The sequence below is a fragment of the Tachysurus fulvidraco genome, chromosome 2 (genome assembly GCF_022655615.1).
Source record: "Tachysurus fulvidraco isolate hzauxx_2018 chromosome 2, HZAU_PFXX_2.0, whole genome shotgun sequence".
Lineage (NCBI taxonomy): Eukaryota > Metazoa > Chordata > Actinopteri > Siluriformes > Bagridae > Tachysurus > Tachysurus fulvidraco.
The window spans coordinates 17,895,389-17,907,322 of NC_062519.1; the positions used below are offsets into that span (position 1 = coordinate 17,895,389).

Genomic DNA, 11,934 nt, shown 5'->3' on the forward strand with positions numbered 1-11,934 from the left:
GAGCGTTCACACCTGCATGTGTACTTAACGAATCCCTGTGCTGATATCCACGCTATCCATGGCGCATAAGCGTCTGGTCGCCTCGTCTCAGCTCCGTGTGGTCGGTTTAGCGTCTAGCCTGATTACCTGCCGTGTTTAATACCCGTCTGTTTCATGCCTCGCGTGTTAGCAGGAATGTTTGTGCGTCTTTACAGACAGACGTGACCCGTAATACAGGACGTTACACGTTACACCCGTAATACAGGACTCAGATGAACACAATAGTGAAGAACGTTCTGGTTTTATCTACAGACGTTATCTTTACAGACGTGACACCTCGGGACACTTACCCGATGACGACGATGACAAAATCCAGCATGTTCCAGCCGTTCCTGACGTATGCGTTCTGATGCATGACTAATCCGTACGCTATGATCTTTAGGAAGGTCTCAATTGTAAAAATGATGAGGAAGGCATATTCAACTGTTTCCTGGAATACAGAGAGAAAAAAACAGGAGATAAATTAGCGGTAACATAATGACCTCATCTTTTAATACAATGCAATATGATATTAATTCATTCATTCATTCATCATCTACCGCTTATCCGAACTTCTCGGGTCACGGGGAGCCTGTGCCTATCTCAGAGGTCATCGGGCATCGAGGCAGGATACACCCTGGACGGAGTGCCAACCCATCACAGGGCACACACACTCTCATTCACTCACACACACACACACTCACACACACTCACACACTACGGACAATTTTCCAGAGATGCCAATCAACCTACCATGCATGTCTTTGGACCGGGGAGGAAACCCCCGAGGGGCGGGGAGAACATGCAAACTCCACACACACAAGGCGGAGGCGGGAATCGAACCCCCAACCCTGGAGGTGTGAGGCGAACGTGCTAACCACTAAGCCACCGTGCCCCCTGGTTGTTGTTTTTAATATCAGCAAAATAAATCGTTTTAAATGATTTGTGTTTTCAAGCTTTTGAAAGATTATATATACTGGTTTAAGCTCAAGGACTGCAGCAGTGGATCTGTGTTCACATGATGTTCCCATTTACATGAAAGTCATCGATGTCCTCCAACAAACAGCTGGATGGAGACACGGTGGTGCTCGAATGTGTTCTCCGTTAGACGTGAACATGTCCTTGTGATCTCGCTACATCCCTGATGTTCACCAGTACGACGTGTTTACAGTCTCATCAGAATCTTTAATTGTGGGATATGAAGAATAAATGCAGTAGGTTGTTAAAGATAAACGATTATTATGGGATGGCAACAGTAACTTCACAAAACCACTCAGTCACTGATTCGTTTCCTTTAACTTCAACGTGTTTTTTTCCCTGTTTGTTTTTAGAGCGTATTATTTTATATGTTAGATTTGTAATGCACACAATTGCAAAAAAAAAAAGAAAAGGATGTGACACACACAGGCACTCGTGAGCACACACACACACACACACACACTTCAGTGGTCATGTTTATAACCACTGTGCTGCTGCCACGGATGTGATAACACACATCCAGGCAAAGTTTGTTTGTGTGTGTGTGTGTGTGTGTGTGTGTGTGTGTGTGTGTGTGTGTGTGTGTGTGTGTGTGTGTAAATCTCGTGTTTTTGTGACAATGTCTGTCATAAAGGAAACTAAACATCAAACACAGTGCAGAAAAGAACATTTACATGTACACATGCATGCATGCACAATCACACACACACACACACACACACACACACACTCCCCTTGGGGAGGAAGTCTCTGACCATCTGTTCAAACCGCAAAACCTTCGGAGATTATGTAACTCAAACGATTCCTGGTGGACCTTCTTCACTCCTGTAACTATCACGATGTCCTGGAATCGCTCCTCATAAAGTCCTGAATAAATAGGCAGGGCTCTTGATCTGCTTACTGGGGAAATAAAATAATGGACCTGTCGCATCTTCATACACTTCACCTGAACCCATAGCGCTACAGGGTTACAGGGTAGGGGTGAGACACGAACCAACAATCTTCCTATCTCTAGTCCAACATCTTCTCCACTGATGCTTTTCCGGCGCTCACTCTTTATATAAAACAATCAAAAGGCAACATTTCACTAGTAAATAAATCATGGACATGGAAATATCGCATGTTCATTACAAAGATCGATATGTAAGTCGTTCATGGTGGAGGGTGGAGGTGTCCTTTAAGCGAAGGACAACAGAACAATAAACATGATCAAATGACCATTCATGTGTACAGTGTTAATAACGTTGTGGTAGAAACCGTCGTGTTCGGGAGGAATAACAGGGAGTGAAATATCTCTCAGCTGATGTGAGGGCTGCGGTAGATCAAGATAAACTGAAGGGCTTCTATCTAGAGTTTCTATCTGAGTCTGGAAGATTTGGCCCGTTGCCTCAGGGTTATGAGAACAGAACGCCGTCGTTTGCTGAATTTATCGGTTGTATTTATGTGTTATACACAAAAGGAACATTGCGTACGCATTGTAAATATTTTGCCTGGCTAGAAAAGAAGCACCGGCTAGAGACGAAACATACCAGAAGTTTGGTCTCGGTGTATCTGAGACACTTGATTGCAGTGATATGATCAGTAACCCAACACAAACACAGCATGGTATCTTTTACAGAAATGGATGTGTTTGTTATTGACCTACAGGTGGTGTAGTGGTTAGAGACCCAGGCTCTGCTGCGTGAGGTCCCTGGATTGAGTCTTTCTCTTGTTGTAGCATTAGAGGTCTTCTCGGGTCTAAAGAAACGTACGTGACCCGAAAAAGTTTTGTTTTAAAAAAAGACCCGACCCGAGACAAACCCGAAAAAATTAGACCCGAGTCCGACCCGACCCGTTGGCATTTTTTTTTTAACCCGACTGGACCCGAAAGTTGCGTAACTCTACACTAAAGTAACCGCTACAGCGTGGATTAAAAATTGATTGACAGGTCTGTTTCAACGAAAATTAGCTTACCGCCAGCCACACGATGTCGCAGGCGGTCTTGGCAAACAGAGGAGAGGAGAGGTTGGAAAAGGACTCGAGTCGATGCACACACACACACAAGATACAGTAGTTCGGGTCTTCTCGGGTCCGTTCGGTAAAAACACATTCATTTTAAATTACCCGAGACCCGACGCCGCTATTATTATACCGACCCGTGTCCGAGGTACACGTGAAACTTTTAGACCCGGACCCGCTCGGCTCTCGGGTCGGACCTCGGGTTTTCGGACCTGAATGGACCCGTGAAGACCTCTATGTAGCATTTAGTTGGCGAACACAAAGGTGAAAGCAGAAGGGTGGTGTGAGCTTGTCCTGTAGTGCCCCAGGGGTTAGCCACAAGATCTCCTATCTTCGGATTTGTTTCTTGCTGTTGCGACACATCATGGTAAAGAAAATAAAAGCAAAAGGTCCTATAAGACTGGGTTCTACCGTTCTCTGGACCTTTGCTGTCATACAGACTCTAATCCATGACTTCAGTGGCTTAAACCTGTCTTTCGTCGGAGGCTCGGGTTAGTATGCAGAGCAGAAAAGTGACAGAGTCATTAGTGTAACCTCGTGGCATACATACGGCGGAGTGGGTGCAGGTTTTTACCCCAATCAAGCAGAGACTTAGGTGTACAAAAATATCAGGCTTCCATTTGTAATATTTATTGTAAATGACAACTCGAACGATGAGTGTTGTGTGTTCAACATTTCGGTTCTGTAAGGACTGAACCAACTCCTCATCCTCAGCACTGCTCATCATCTTTCTCCTGTTCAGTGGTGGTGCAGTGTTTAGCACCGTTGACTCTGGAGCCTGATAACCTTGACTCAAATCTGTCTGTCGCTGTAGCGTTAAGTTGGTACGAAGGCAAATAAATTGTCCTCTAAGCTGGTATTTAGCGTGTGTTTTAGCTCTGGACTGGCTTAGTGGTTTACAACGTGGACTCTTATGCATGACCTCCGTGGTTTGAATCCGCCTTTTGCTGTAGCATCAGGAACAAAAAGTGAACCGTCCTAGAAAGATGGTGTATCACCATAAAGTGCAACCGGCTCGTCAAGTACCGAGATGGACTAGTGGTTAGGGATATGGTCTCAGATGCATGACGTCTGTGGTTCGAGTCCTCTTCTTGCTGTTTTTTTCACCCTTAGTAAAGACCACGAATCATAAATACACAATTTCCTTTGTCCTGCAGGGGTGCAGTGCTCGTGTGCATGGGCTTTGATGTATGACGTCTCTGTTTGTTTGTTTGTTGTAGCGTTAGCTGGCAGGAAGAAAACAAAAATTGAAATTAGGTATAAGATTAAAAGGGGGCACTTAGTTATGTGGTGGTCTAGTGTTTAGTGATGTGTTCTTTGGTGGAGGATGTTGCTGATTCAAATCTTGCTTTAGCTGTTGCAGGGAAAGGTGCCCTAAGACCGCGTACTACATGACATTCTGCTGTCACTTCATCTACAGTGGTCTAGTGGTGAAAACCGTGTGTTTTACAGCTTGATATTCCAGGATCAACACCACCATTTTTTAAGCATTCAGTTGGGACTGTCCATGACATCATCCTGTCATGACTGAGGTGACCGGTACTAACAACACCCCAGGAAATTACACGGAATGGCCTCCATTCATTCTATTTTATTTTATTTCTTTTGAAAAGTGACTGAATGATGAGTGCTGTGTGTTGATCGTCACATTAGGGAGCTTTAAGGAATTAATCAACTCCTCATCCACAAACTGCCCCGACCGTTTCTGTTGTGGTGCAGCGGTTAACGTTTTGGACTCGATGAACGACTGTCTGGGTTCAATTCCCTCATTTTCCTTCTTTTTCTGAAAGTTAATGTACAATGCCCTTTAAGACAGGGTACTATCATGGGCTTCTAAAGTAGCACCATGTCAAGTGTAATCTGATGGTTAGTGACGTGGCCTTTAGTGTCTGACATCTTTGGGTTAAATACCGCTTTTGTTACACCAGGTTGGGTTTAACGAACCTAAAGTTTCTTATAAGACAGAAGAACTGTGAGGTGTACTTTCTCCCCAAACACTCTACAGGTCTTCAGAAATGCCGGAGTGAGTTCAGCTCGGCATGCTAATCAGCTAACGACACACCTGGATGCGTTTAGCACACATGCTTTGTTTAAAATGACATCACGCTATTTTCACCGTGTGAAAATGACTGACAAACTAATCAAGCAACGCCTGGGAACAAAAAAGTAGGACATTTGTGTTGATGTTTGTAGGTTTAGTCACGGTATGAGGTAGGTGTGTGTGTGTGTAGGGGGTTGGGGCTGGTTGCCTGAGGCCTTGTTTTGCCAACAATTTACCAACAGTAGAGTCGAGCGCTTACCCCTGTGTGAGAGAGACAGGACTACAGGTTGTTGATGAAGACAGAGTAGCAGAGAAGCAGATCATCAGATAAAACACTAACTGTTACAAAATGCACTGACACAGTGATCCCTGGACATCCTCCTGTCCTACACACATGTGGTGTCACTTCAGTCGGTCGTCTGCTCATGCAGATGCAGAGATCACACAAGCAGAACTGATCACAGACAGAGGGTTAAGAGTAACAGCAACGTCAATCACACTGTCAAAACCGTGTTCCAGCATGACAAGGCTCCTGTGCACAAAGCAGCTCCATGAAGACATGGCATGGAGGTTAACGATGGAGTGGAAGAACTGGAACTCCAGACCTCCTCACCCAACATCACTGTCTGATCTCAGTAACACTCTGGTAGCTGAACAAACACAAGTTTTTATTTACGGTTTTGAGCCCGACCATTGCTTCTACATGGATGCCAGAGACAGCGGTGTTCATGTATACAAACATGTATACAAACACCAGGACCTAATAAAGTACAGAAATCGTGTAACAACCAACCTGCACGATGATGTACTGGTTAGGCTTCGTGACCTCGGCTTGCTGCGGAGACCAGGCCTCCAGTCCCCGGTGTCGCCTGATACCAGAGACCAGGGGAGGGGACGCCGAAAGCGGTTCGCGAGGAAGCGGAAGCGTGGTAAGCGAGCGGGCGTCCGTGCTAGGCTAAAAACAAACCCTAGCCGGCCGGCTCTCCCATCCATTCTACTATCCAACGTTTGCTCCCTGGACAATAAACTGGACTACATCCGACTCGAACGCTCTACACGGAGAGAGGTTAGAAACTGCTGTGTGTTTGTTTTCACGGAGACGTGGCTCAGCGACAGAGTTCCGGACGCCGCCATTCAGCTGGACGGGCTAACTTCATTTAGAGCCGACAGAAATGCAGCTCTTTGCGGTAAGACTCGCGGTGGTGGTGTGTGTGTTTATATCAACACGGAATGGTGCAAGAACTCTGTGCTTGTTTCTACTTACTGCTCATCGTCAGTAGAGTTTGTGACTGTTAGATGCAGACCATTTTATTTACCACGGGAATTTACTACTCTTTACATTGTCGGAGTTTACATTCCTCCTAGCGCTAATGCTAAAGAGGCGCTAAGTGAGCTATACGGAGCTATTAGCGACCTACAGAATGTTCACCCCGACGGACTTTTTATCATCGCCGGAGATTTCAACCATGCAAATCTTAAGTCAGTGCTCCCTAAATTCCATCAGCATGTGGACTTTGCTACGAGAGGTGAAAACACGCTGGATCTTGTTTACACAAACATTCCCGGCGCGTACCGTGCGGAGCCCCGCCCCCACCTCGGCTACTCAGACCACATCACTGTTATGCTAATTCCTGCATACAGACCACTCGTCAGACGCTCAAAACCGGTTCTGAAGCAGGTGAAAACCTGGCCAGCAGGAGCCACTTCTGCTCTTCAGGACTGCTTTGAGTGCACTGACTGGAATATCTTCAGGGAGGCTGCAACCAACGGCGACTCCGTCAACTTGGAGGAGTACACGTCAGCAGTGACCACTTACATCGGCAAGTGCATTGATGACGTGACCGTTTCCAAGACCATCACTACACGCCCCAACCAGAAGCCGTGGATGAATGCTAATGTGCGTGCTCTGCTGAGGTCTAGGGACCTAGCCTTCAGAACAGGGGACAGGGTGGCCCTAAGAACAGCAAGGGCCAAACTGTCCCGAGCCATCAGAGAGGCAAAGCGTGCACATGCCCAGACAATCCACAGCCACTTCCAGGACAGCGGAGACACCCGGCGCATGTGGCAGGGCATACAGGCGATCACAAACTACAAGACAGCTTCACCTGCTTGTGATAGCGACGCCTCCCTCCCAGACGCGTTGAACGAGTTCTACGCTCGGTTCGAGGTACAGAACAACGTTACGCCAAGGAAGACCATCCCTCGTCCCGACGACCAGGTACTCTGTCTATCCACGGCCGACGTGAGGAGATCTCTATGCAGAGTTAACCCACGGAAGGCTGCTGGACCAGACAACATTCCTGGCAGGGTGCTCAGAGAATGTGCGGAACAGCTAGCGGATGTCTTTACGGACATCTTCAACATTTCCCTGAGCAGCGCCGTTGTTCCTACGTGCCTCAAAACTACCACCATCGTTCCTGTCCCAAAGAAGTCTACAGTGTCTTGCCTCAATGACTATCGTCCCGTTGCACTCACACCCATAGTTATGAAGTGCTTCGAGAAGCTCGTCATGAGGCACATCAAGACCCAGCTACCACCCTCACTGGACCCCCTACAGTTCGCGTATCGTCCAAACCGCTCCACAGACGATGCCATTACCACAGCCCTCCACTTAGCCCTCACCCATCTGGACAATAAGGACACTTATGTACGAATGCTGTTCATAGACTTTAGTTCAGCATTCAATACAATCATCCCTCAGCACCTGATTGGGAAGCTGAGCCTGCTGGGACTAAACACCTCCCTCTGCAACTGGATCCTGGACTTCCTGACTGGGAGACCTCAGTCAGTCCGGATCGGGAACAGCATCTCCAGCACCACCACACTGAACACTGGAGCTCCTCAAGGCTGCGTGCTCAGTCCACTGCTGTTCACTCTGCTGACTCACGACTGTGCAGCAATGCACAGATCGAATCATATTATTAAGTTCGCCGATGACACGACCGTGGTGGGTCTCATCAACAAGAACGACGAGTCAGCATACAGGGAGGAGGTGCAACAACTAACTGCCTGGTGTAGAGCCAACAACCTTTCTCTGAATGTGGACAAAACTAAAGAGATGGTTGTGGACTTCAGGAGAGCACAGAGCGACCACTCTCCGCTGAACATCGACGGATCATCTGTAGAGATCGTCAAGAGCACCAAATTTCTGGGTGTTCATCTAGCGGAGAACCTCACCTGGTCACTCAACACCAGCGCCATCACCAAGAAAGCCCAGCAGCGTCTCTACTTCCTCCGAAGGCTGAGAAAGGCACATCTCCCTCCCCCAACCCTGACCATGTTCTACAGAGGGACCATTGAGAGCATCCTGAGCAGCTGCATCACTGTCTGGTTTGGGAACTGTACGATCTCGGATCGCAAAACCCTGCAGCGGATAGTGAGGACAGTGGAGAAGATCATTGGGGTCTCTCTTCCCTCTATCATGGACACTTACACCACACGCTGCGTCCGCAAAGGCAACAGCATTGTGGATGACCCCACACACCCCTCACACACACTCTTCACCCTCCTGCCGTCTGGAAAAAGGTACCGAAGCATTCGGGCCCTCACGACCAGACTGCGTAACAGTTTCTTCCCACAAGCCATCAGACTTCTCAATAACCGAACTGTACTATACTGAGCACAACATACACACACATCATCTGTATGGACTGCACAGACCCTCACAAAACACACACACTGTTTTGCACACTTTTCTGCTGTTTTTGCACATATTGGACAATATCTCAGTCATCTGCTGTTTTTTGCACAACTCCATATATAATCCAAAGGACCTGCTGCTAAGAACCTGCTGCTGTTCATTCTTTTACTGCACAAAATACTGTTTGAACATTCAGTATTTACACCGGTCGGTCGGCGCTGTTTCTGTTACTTCTTGTAACTTAATGTCTGCACTGTTTTTTGTCCTGCACTGTCTTTTGTCCTGCACTGTCTTGCTTGTCTTGTCCTGCACTGTTTGCACCAGGTTGCACAGTTGCACTTTATGTGGCTAAGACTACTTACATGTCCTTAGCCCTGTCTTTGTTTTATGTAGCACCTTGATCCTGGAGAAACGTTGTCTCATTTCACTGTGTACTGCAACAGCTATATATGGTTGAAATGACAATAAAAAGCTTCTTGACTCTTGACTTGAAGTCTCCACAGCACCAAAACAACACCTAGTGGAAAGCCTGAGAGAAGCGTAGAGCTTTTTATAACAGCGACAACTCTGTATGAACGCACAGGAGATATATATATATATAGTGTGAACTTCGAGACATAAAAGCGTCTGGTCAGGAAAGGACTGCTGTAGTGTAGAGAAAACAGAAACTAACTTGTTTCATTGATGTTATAAAACATTACATATGTACAGAATCTAATATAAAGACTATTATAAAAGAGCTACATCATTTTGGCTATATCTCACTGCCATTGGTCTCTGTCAGTGTTTTTCTGGCTTCACCATCACTGCTGACAGTGTGTGTGTGTGTGTGTGTGTGTGTGTGTGTGTGTGTGTGTGTGTGTGTGTGTGTGTGTGTGTGAGAGAGAGAGAGAGAGAGAGGTGGACAGGGGGAGAGAGGGGGGGGCAGACACAGAGAGAGAGAGGTATAGAGAGGGAGAGAGAGAGGGGGACAGACACACAGAGAGGGAGAAAGAGGGATAAAGAGCGAGAGAGAGGGACAGACACAGAGAGAGAGAGAGAGAGAGAGAGAGAAAACGGACGTCTTGCCCTGTACCTATCTGTTTTATTCATATATCAGCACTAAGGGAGTGAGTGAGGGGGTGGAGCAGCCCAGAAATATCTCTGACTCATCACAGTTATTTATGCTCTAACGAATTATAGTACATATTCTTTTTTTCACCAACACACACACACACACACACACACACACACACACACACAGTTACTTTGTTCCAACAAAACAGTTTGACACACACAAACCATCCAGTCAGGAAACAACTTTAAGCCAAAAAAGTAGCTGTACTGTAACCTGACTCAACATTTCAACTACACCATCCCACACACACACACACACACACACACACTAAACCTAGTGATGACTGGGCAAAACAGTCTTCCTTGGCACCTAAAGTGCAGAGTAAGGATCTTCATCTCCAGCATGGACATGGTGGTTATATAATGTAAATAAATTGCTCTGTATTGATTACATTTCACTAGAAGGCGGTCGAGCTGCTCCGTATCCTGCTTTTTAATATATTAAATCTCCTGCCGGTGAAGCCGTGATGTTCGACTGCAGTGTCTGGAGCGCGCTGATTTGTGTGTGTTGGATCGTGTGAATGATTTCGAGACAAGCTTATCGTCCCCTGGTTCTGTTTCTTTATTCGCGGTGGACGAGTCGCTTCGGCTAAGTGATGAAAAGTGGAATCGTTGGCAAACTGCTGCGGTAAAAAGGGAATAAAACACTCAGGAAATAATGACATTATAATGTAACACTATAATGTCTGTAACACTATTTATTTATTATTTATTTCATAAAATCGCAGCATTTTGCATCATATAATCGCACAGGCTTGATATCGCGATTGCGATTGCGATATGATTAATCGTGCAGCACTGTACACTATAATGTTTGTAACACTATGTCTGTAACACTATAATGTCTGTACACTATAATGTCTGTACACTATACAGTTTGTACACTATAATGTCTGTACTGTACACTATACTGTTTGTACTGTACACTATAATGTCTGTACACTATAATGTCTGTACTGTACAATATAATGCCTGTACACTATAATGTCTGTACACTATACAGTTTGTACACTATAATGTCTGTATCACTATAATGTCTGTACTGTACAATATAATGCCTGTACACTATAATGTCTGTACACTATAATGTCTGTACTGTACACTATACTGTTTGTACTGTACACTATAATGTCTGTACACTATAATGTCTGTACTGTACAATATAATGCCTGTACTGTACACTATACTGTTTGTACTGTACACTATAATGTCTGTACACTATAATGTCTGTACTGTACACTATAATGTCTGTACTGTACACTATAATGTCTGTACACTATAATGCCTGTACTGTACACTATAATGTCTGTAACACTATAATGTCTGTAACACTATAATGTCTGTAACACTCTCTCTCTCTCTCTCTCTCTCTCTCTCTCTCTCTCTCTCTCTCTCTCCCCCTCTATCTCTCTCTATCTCTCTCTCTCTCTCTCTCTCTCTCTCTCTCTCTCTCTCTCTCTCTCTCTCTCACACACACACTCTCACTCTCTCTCTCTCTCTCTCTCTCTCTCTCTCTCACACACACACACTCTCACTCTCTCTCTCTCTCTCTCTCTCTCTCTCTCTCTCTCTCTCTCTCTCTCACACACACACACACACACACTCCTAGCCAAATGACTCTAGAAATCAGTCAATATAAAGACTAATCAGAGCTGATATATGAGCACGTCTGGTGTAAACACAATTCACCTCCAGGGCTTTAATCCAAGACCCTGTTTGTTGTTTCTGTGTTCGTGCCTCATGCTTCCTGTCACACAGTGAGTTTAAACACACAAACAACTCGCACAAATGCATAAGACGCTATCCCGTTAAAATCCCCTTAAAGAAAAGTCTGGTCATTGTTGTTTATGTGGAATCTCACAGCACTCTCAGCTCTTTCTGGTCTCATCACTGTCCCTGAGGTTTGGTCAGTTTGATCAATCCTGCAGACTTCACAATGTCAGTGTCGCCGTCAGGCTGCAAGCTGAGGTACAGCTACAGGTTTCTGTTCCTCCCCACGGTACTGCAGGTACAGCCGTTGATCTAATTCTGTACTTTTGAAGGTACACTCTGTGCTCCGGGGCCTTCGGTAAAGACACTGCTGTAAAATAAGATCAGCACCATAGAGCTACCTGTAAGAACGAAGCACTGTATTCACTCACAG

The 11,934-nt window shown here is 45.8% G+C and overlaps 1 protein-coding gene across 13 annotated transcripts in view; it reads right to left on the reverse strand.

Moving 5' to 3' along the window:
- cacna1da (calcium channel, voltage-dependent, L type, alpha 1D subunit, a) overlaps positions 1 to 11,934 on the reverse strand; it is an 85,070-nt gene that overhangs the window by 54,651 nt on the left and 18,485 nt on the right. For all 13 annotated transcript variants that reach the window (XM_047810506.1, XM_047810501.1, XM_047810504.1 and 10 more), the window contains exon 4: positions 330 to 469. In XM_047810506.1, coding sequence (XP_047666462.1) covers positions 330 to 469 — 140 coding nt within the window. The remainder of the gene's footprint in view (positions 1 to 329; positions 470 to 11,934) is intronic.